At 41.2% G+C, this 8,509-nt stretch overlaps 1 protein-coding gene across 9 annotated transcripts in view; it reads left to right on the top strand.

The window, feature by feature from the left end:
- Positions 1-36: 36 nt before the first annotated feature.
- LOC110834509 (blastoderm-specific gene 25D) overlaps positions 37-8,509 on the top strand; it is a 69,811-nt gene continuing 61,338 nt past the window's right edge. For 8 of the 9 annotated variants that reach the window (XR_002544620.2, XR_015534764.1, XR_002544619.2 and 5 more), the window contains exons 1-5: positions 1,367-1,514; positions 1,645-1,949; positions 3,832-3,956; positions 4,098-4,206; positions 6,956-7,176. Coding sequence is in view for 3 of the 9 variants with exons in the window: in XM_022073742.2 (XP_021929434.1) it covers positions 1,670-1,949; positions 3,832-3,956; positions 4,098-4,206; positions 6,956-7,176 (735 nt within the window). In the remaining 6 variants the exon portion in view is untranslated. Of the gene's footprint in view, positions 166-1,366; positions 1,515-1,644; positions 1,950-3,831; positions 3,957-4,097; positions 4,207-6,955; positions 7,177-8,509 lie in introns of those variants that run through there. The other variant, XR_002544618.2, reaches the window with a different exon arrangement.

Here is an 8,509-nt window from a genome sequence, read left to right as displayed (position 1 = left end):
TTTTGCCTCTTGCCAATAATGTGACTACAAAACCGGCATGAAATTATAAGATAAACGGGAATACAGCAATTGAATCTGGAATGCAATCTATATTAGAGAACAACATTCTTTACTCAGAGCATCTAACGAGATTACAAGCCGCACAGCAGACTGATGGCCACACAGGTACTAAATAAACCAATATTTAATAAAGAAGAGAGGCTACAAAGAGCTACGTTTGTGCCAAATAAAATTAGCATAGGCTGTAATTAATATATAAACAAGGAAAACAAAAGCAATGGAATTCCATGGAAAGTTCCCCGCCATAAGAATAATTATTCCGGTTGAAAAAATATAACATTTAAAATATCTTGGGTTTGGTGAGACTTAAGAAAAGGACCAAGTCGTAAATCAGAAGTTTCAAACACCGAAGGCTATTTGCTGCACATTTCGAAGGACACGAAAAGAAAAAAAAGTAGACAAGTTATACAGCTAAGATTTGATTACATTATTGTCGTCCCTGCCTTAATATATGGTGGTGAGGCATGGACAATTGCAAACAAAGAAATATGCAAATTACAAGTAGCAGAAATAAGTTTCCTAACTTTAGTCACAGGAAGTACAAGACAAGAACGTTTCAAAAATTAAGACAATAGAAATAAATTTGGAGTAGAGCCAATAACAGAGAATAGTAAAAATACAGAGAAAAATGTAAGTCACACATAGAACCAATGCTGGATGAAAGAATACCATCCCAGATCCTGGAATAACGACCAAAGGGACGTCGCTCTATAGGGAGCCCCTGGAAACATTGGAGAGAAAATGAGAAATCGAAATAGGCTATGTTCGAATCCATGGCACAACAAAAATAGGCGGGAATAAATGATATTATTAATTTTAAACACAATACTGTGTTACCTTGCGAAACTGTCGCTTTCAATGTAATTACTTAAAAATTATTGATGTAAGCATACAATAATAACAATGACAACAGGATCTATAGCAACATTATGTAAATTTGTTCCTAACGAAGTTAGGCTCTATTTTGTCCATTGGCGACTCATGATCTTGCCTCTACATTGTGAGATTGAGGTGTCCAGCCCGTAGGTTGGAGACAATATGCTTCTCCGAGACGTTGGGGTCTACCTTTGATTCTACATATTGCCAAAACCCAAAAGGACATCAACATTGGTTATACAATGTCCAATTCTTTACATTGTAGCAATTACCCTTATGGACATTGTACCATGTAGGCTAAAAATAGTTGATTGATCAAAGCAGCAAGCATACCTGAATATAGGTAAACTGTTTGGACACACTTGCGTTGTAAGATCCCAGAAACTTATTATCTTACTCGTTCCTGCGAGAACCCAAAATCTCAGGTTGTGATATTAGTAATCTGTGATTGTGACATCAAGAAATTAATACGCAACGCTGTTTGACATTTTGGAATTAAAGCTTTATCTGTTTAGAAACTTTCCGCATACATTTATTGCTTCGTACGTTTGAGCCAGAAAGATTTGGTTTTGTATTGCGTAAGTATTAAGCTTATCGGTTGTAGCGGAAAATCAGATAAACTCAACAACCTCGTTTAGGTTAGATTAGATTATTGTGACATATTTTCAGTAATACTTCAGAAATACTTGACATGAAACCTTTTCACAGGTTTCGTGCATTATACTGCCATGAAATGGAGAGGCGAGAACTTGATCCTTATGAGCAGCAATTGTTGTCTGTATTTGAAAGTTGTGATCAGGATCAGTCTGGGAGGTTAGATGGTAATGGACTAGAACAACTGTGTGAAAAATTACAACTTGAAGAGCAGGGCATTAAATTGATAAAATGCTTGCTTGGAAGTTCTTCAAGCAAAAAAGTGACATTTGCCGAATTTAGAGACGGCCTTCTTACTCTCCTGGGTGAAGATCAAGGTGAGCGACAAAAGAGAAGAGAAGGAGACAGGGGATCTCCAGGTATGTAAACATAAACAATACTGATAAAGCAAAGAAGGCAGTGAGATAGTCACATCCTGTACCTGAGAGTTTTATTATGATTTAAGGAACACTAATGTGACATAAATTGACATAACCTAGTCTAGGAAACACTTCATAATTATGTGCCCATATGTACATGTTTCAGAATTTGAATTTAGTTTAGTCATTAAACCCAATAAAGTTCATTGTAATATATTTAATGAATAAGGCTGTGTCAGAATTTTTGTATTATTTATGATTACTAGCTGAGCTGTGAATATCTAAGCCTAGCTCTTTTGAGGTTAAGGCCCCAGTTGAAAAGTTCACAAGGTATATTTTGCCAGGGACTGATTAATATACAGCAGAACTGAACCAAGGAGGAGGTAATATGTTGTGTTCTACAGTATACAAATTTATTAATGATGTTTTGAATAAGGAAGAATTGCCAGTACAGTAGGACTATTATTGCACCTATTTTTAAGAATAGAATAGAATAGAATATAAAAGAATTTATTTACATTCCATAGATCCTTCATCGGCCTAAGCCAAGGATGTGGAACAGGTCCTAGCACAAATACAATACTTGTTTCTAGTACAAATATAAGTACATAGTTATAACAGGTATTTACAGATTTTTGGAACTGCAGTATTACAGCAGAATAATTATGATGAGAAACCATCACCAATATTATTTACATGTGTTTATAATAGTTGAGACTTTTTGGTTGATGTAAATTCTTCTACTGAGTTGAAGGAGTGAGATAGGAGATGCTCTTTTAAAGCTTTACAATTTTTATAATAGGTGGAAGATTATTGAATAACCTAATTCCAGTATAGTAAACTCCTTTTTGATATTTACTGAGGTTAGAATTTGGCACATGAAGGTTGTGTCTGTATCTTGTTCTTATATTGTGGAGGATGAGTTGGGCAGAATATGTGGCATGTGGCATACGTGGGGGGAGGGGTGTTTACAGGGTATTGGTTGGGAGGCCTGAAGGGAGGAGACCACTGGGAAAACCTAGACTTAAGTAGGAGGATAGTGTTAGTAGGGAGATAGGAATTGATTGAGTGAACTGGATGCAGTTAGCTCAGGATGGAGTCTGGTTGCAGGTTTTTGTGAACATGGTGGTGAACATTCAGGTTCCATAAAGAAAGTGGACCATTCTTTGACAAGCCGAACATACAGTCGACTTTTCAAAGAATTTCCTGCTCCATAGAGTGAGTGAATGAGTGAATGAGCAGGACTTCATGGCAGCCAGGAGATCAGCACTGCCCTGCCCGTCCAATGACAGGAGATTGGCCATCTAGTGCAGTTCATATGATGGCACTAAAATTAGGTGGAGCACCATCCTGTTGGCAGCTGGGGCATTGTGTGTATTTTGTTGTCGACCTGCTATGATAGATTACTGTGGCCATTGCTGCTGTGAATCTGGATGCTGGCTTGGTTGTAGATTGAAGTGGAATATTGCTTTGCTATCCACATGGCAGTCAACAGTGCTCATATCAAATTGATGAGTTTCCCTGGTAGTTCTCATCACATACAACATTTTATGTTATTGCTGTAACTAAATTTTTATAACTAAAACCCCTCAGACACCCTGTTTGTGTGGTATGGTGCATTTTTTAAGCCAGCTACATGCATTTAGAATTTGCAAGGAATGCATTTTGAAACGTTGGGTATTCTGGTGCAGATTATACCTTTCCACTGTTTTATTTATGTTGCTAACTTATCCCTTTTAACCACTTCTGTTAGATTTCTGTTACATTCTTTTTGATGTCCTGTTTGTGATGTTATGAAATTGAATTATGTTTGATCAGTTTTGTGATTTAGATAACTGTGCTTGTAATTGTAGTAATCTTGTTTCTAAACTTACGATTTCAGAACGAGAGGTATCTCCAAAGTTTGTGTTTGGAAGAAAGAAATATGGGCGACGGTCTCGACCTGAAAGCACAGATCAAGATTTAACAATTGAGGAAGATGAAAATTTGGAGCATGCAAATTTGAAGGTATTTGTGCATTTTGAAGACAAGACTAAAGCAATTACAATGCTGTGTATGACTTTGTATCTGTAAATGATGGTAGTTAAAGTTGCATGTTGAACATGTGAATCTCTGAACACTTACCATTGCTCATTTCATGTTTTACAGAGATCAAGACCTGAAGCATCCTCTCTTGAAGATATAAAGGAACAAAAGACAGATATACACAGTCCAGTGGGTAGGAATGGACCTTGTCTTCAAGGATGCCAAAAGTCAGGTGATGCTACTGCTATTTTTTTGCATGCTTTATTTGTTTTATATGGAAATATGTGATTGTGGTATAATTGTGTCTGCATGATTGTGAACCATTTGGTAGATTTCTGTAAAATTTGGAATGCACAGCATGCCACTGAAGAATACTGCAACTTTGTACTCTTTATTTGCCTACTAGCATGGGAGCCAAACTTCTATGGCGGAAGCTAACCTGTCACCACTTGAATGTTAAGTAGTGAAACAGTAATTGCTGTTTATCTTCTTTAGTTTTTTGTTTGAAATATGGATGTACTGATCCTACTATTATTACAGATAAATATGTTCTAGATGGAAGTTACTCTTTGTTACTCTTGGCTCACACCTGTGCTTTACTGAACTGAACTTGGTTGCTCTTTATATAGGTCGAAAGAGATGGCTGAGATGGACTAAGGTTATTTGAAGGGTTTATGGTTTTTTAATTCAGGACGGTTTTGCCCAATACAGAGCTAGTTAAGAAGATACGTGGAAGCTATACATGCATCTCGGCTGATGTAACACATGGCTAGCCAGGCTGCTGGGGGTGATGTGTTTTCTACTGTTGAGGGCATGAAGCCCTCAACAGTAGAAAGAGAATTTTGAAAAGTATAAAAGTTTTGTTTTGTATCCTAAATTTGTATTTAGCTGTGTAAGACTTGAGGTTCTCACAGCGGTGAGTATGAAGATTTCTGTCTTCTGGGTTATTGCGCTGTGTAGTCTGGTCGATGTTAACCAACGTTTCAGAGGTCATACTGCCTCCGTCATCAGGGCGATGAATATGCCAATATGTCAATACTATCAAGTCGCTCCGCGTGGGTCCTGGGGACATCATGGTTAGTTTCGATGTCGTGTCCCTCTTCACCATGGTACCCGTTGGTGATGCCCTACGTCTCCTGGAACGGCACTTCGATGGCGACGTCTTGAGGCTGTTCCACCTGGTACTAACCTCTTCATATTTCAAGTTCGGCGGCCGGTTCTACGAACAGACCGACGGGGTGGCTATGGGTTCCCCACTATCACCTGTCATCACCAATTTCTACATGGAGAACTTTGAAGAAATGGCGGTGGACGGGGCGACCTTCAAGCCCCTCTGCTGGTTCCGTTACGTAGACGACACGTTTGTCATCTGGCCCCACGGCCCTGACAAGCTCGCGGAGTTCCTCAGCCACCTCAACAGCATTCACGAGAGCATCCAGTTTACCATGGAGACTGAAAAGGACGGCCATCTCCCATTCCTCGACATAGACATCTACCGGAAACCTGACGGCTCATTAGGCCACAAGGTGTACCGAAAACCAACCCATACCGACCTTTACCTCAACTCCAATTCCCATCACCACCCGTCCAACAAACAGGCCGTGCTCTCGACCCTGGTACACAGGGCTAAAGCCCTTTGCGACCACGACAGCCTACAGAGTGAACTGGAGGCACTCACCACCACCTTCAGGAAAAACGGATACAGCAACCGTCAGATTCAGAAAGCTCTCAATCCGCCTGCGAGGCTGCCACCGCCTACTGGAAAACCAGCCTCAGTTGCCTTCGTGCCCTACGTCGGGACGACCTTCAACCACATAAGCAGGTTGCTGGCCAGGCACGACATCAAGTCTGTTGGTCTTCCGCCAAAGAAAATTCCCAGTTTTCTCCGGCCGGTAAAGGACGACCTAGGACTGAAGACGCCTGGCGTATACAGAGTTCCCTGCGAGTGCGGAAAAGTCTACATCGGCCAGACAGGCCGTTCCGCTGAGGCCAGGATCAAGGAGCACGAACGCCACATCCGGCTCGGGCAGCCCGAGAAATCTGCGGTTGCTGAACACCGCTTCAACTTGGAGCACAAGATACAGCTAGAGGACACTTCTATCCTCTCCTCAAAAACCGGCTACATGGATCGGTTAATCAGGGAAGCCATCGAGATCGAACTTCATCCTGATAACTTTAACAGGGAAGATGGACTTCACCTGAGCCGGTCCTGGAAGCCTCTGATCCACACACTCCGAGGACTCCGAGAACGAGCAAGAGTGCGCCGCCAGAACCAACCAGACCACTAACTCGGCCCCTTTCAGGGCCTTTATTCTCTCTCTACTTTCTCTCCCTCTCCCACTCTCGCCCACGTGCTACCATTGGTCCACTCCCATACCTGCTCCCATTGGCTCGGGGCAGGCTACACCTTTCACTTCCCTGCCTATAAAATCCAACTCCTCACACCCTATTGGCATATTCATCGCCCTGATGACGGAGGCAGTATGACCTCTGAAACGTTGGTTAACATCGACCAGACTACACAGCGCAATAACCCAGAAGACAGAAATCTTGTATTTAGCTATTTGTGGTTTGTGAAAAATTTATATCAGGCATATGAACTGTTACTTTTTACTTTATTCTAATTATTTTTATTGGATATGATGAACAGGGAGAGGCTGTGAGGCTTAGGTCAGGGATTTAAACGAAAATGGGGTCAGTGGAAAATAAGGGTATACTTCTATTGCTTTTTTGTTCAATGGGCAATCAATTTTGATGTTCAGTTTGTTAGTGATCTGTAATGCATAATACAAAAAATACACAAATGTATATACATGCATATGTGCAGATGCACTAATGTGCATGCTTGCATGCACAGCTTTTGAATAATTTGTGGTGTAGTTTGTGTTAAATATTGAACTGCAGTTCAATGCTGCATAGAAAGGTTGAGAAACCAACAAGCCTTGATTCCAGTGGGCATGACAGTTTGTATTATTTTACAGGAATGGCTGAAGTCAGTTTGCCTAGCTGGCAGGTGACAACAGAGGTTTCTGAGTTATCTTATGAGAAAGCTGCACCAAGGCTGAGTCATGTTGCTGAGAATGAAGAAGAGTGCCTTAGAGCTGCTTGGAAGAGGCTTGGTGTTGGCAAGGATGGTTTTCTTGACAGAGGAGAACTTGCCCTCCTATGTGAATGTATTGGTATGCAGAAAGTGGCAGAGGAGGTGAGTATTATTCTAGGTTTCTGAATGTTTTAGTTTCAGGCATATTAATTTTATGATGCTCCTGTCTCAGCAGTAGGGATCTTTCCTATCTCCGTGGTCCTGTTCCATGATTTCGGCATGACTTCAAGCTTGTGTGTCTCAACTGGGAACTCAGAAATTAAGGTTGAGTGGACTCTCCTCACTGCCCCTCTATGGAAGTCTAGGTGTGGAGCCTGTACCATAAGTCACATGTATTGTCCGCGAGGCATGAGAGTAGACGTGGCCTTGTCAGCCGTTGCTTGTGTGGCAGGGGGAAAGTGGGTTCTGTGCATGCGTTGGTGATATATTCCTTTAAGAACATTGTGCTATCAGTCAGTCAGTACATTAGCTCAGGACGTATGGCGTGTATCAGCTGCGGGTGTTTTTTGGTCCGCTGGTAGCACAGAATTCTACCCCACCTCCCTCAAAGATGTCAGGTCTACTCTCGTGCCTCTCAGACAATACCCACGTAGTGCCCTAGTTGGGGCCCAGGCAACATAGGCTGTCTGATGGTTGCATAATCAGTGGTCTTGGTGTGCTGCTCTGGCATATTACCTCTGATCTTAAAACTTTGCATACCGTGTAGTGTATTAGAATATAAAATAAGTAAACAAATAATTATTAACACTATAAAAAGACACTATTGCCATACGCGTTTCAACCTCAAGAGGTAAGATCTAATAATCTTGCAGGCCAGTGTGTGGGTCCACTCTTCCCTCTCGTCATGTTGTATTATCTTGTTGAGATGGTTTTTTATGTTCATGAACTGATGTGGTGAAGCCGTGTCATGCCGATACCACATGTAAAGCCTTGCTCTTGGTGGTGTCTTTTTGGATAATGGAATGTCATTCTGGAGAAACTGTACATATAGATGTGCATTAAGATTATTCTTGAAGAAGTGTGGTCCAGTTTGTGGTCTCCCATCCTACACCACACATTAAGAACTGACTGCATCTGAAATGATGTCTGTTGTACCCTATGAGATTATCAACAATCCAGTAATGCTTGTTATGTTGAGTATGAATGCCATTGTTATGTATGGTGCTGTTGTGAGAGTTTTGAGGAAACCCCTTCTTTGATACTGCCACTTGCAGTTGAACCGTCTTGTCCACCACATGTCCTTTTGAACACTCCTGTGTGTTGCAGTTGTCTCTCGACTCTAAGAAGGCAGTCACGCTAGCAAGCCACCTTTCTGGATGTCCTTGCTGATAGATGTGTTGCACTTCGCTAACATTTTCATTGCACTGACTGGAAACTATTAACATATGAGTATGTTCATTGTGGGAGATAATTATGAATAAAGAGTCTGAATCAG

Source organism: Zootermopsis nevadensis, unplaced genomic scaffold, assembly GCF_977971745.1.
Source record: "Zootermopsis nevadensis isolate Lab colony 2312 unplaced genomic scaffold, Znev_1.0 Znev_ptg000011l, whole genome shotgun sequence".
NCBI lineage: Eukaryota > Metazoa > Arthropoda > Insecta > Blattodea > Termopsidae > Zootermopsis > Zootermopsis nevadensis.
Note: the sequence above shows the minus strand (reverse complement) of the source record. Positions and strands in the feature narration are given on the sequence as shown.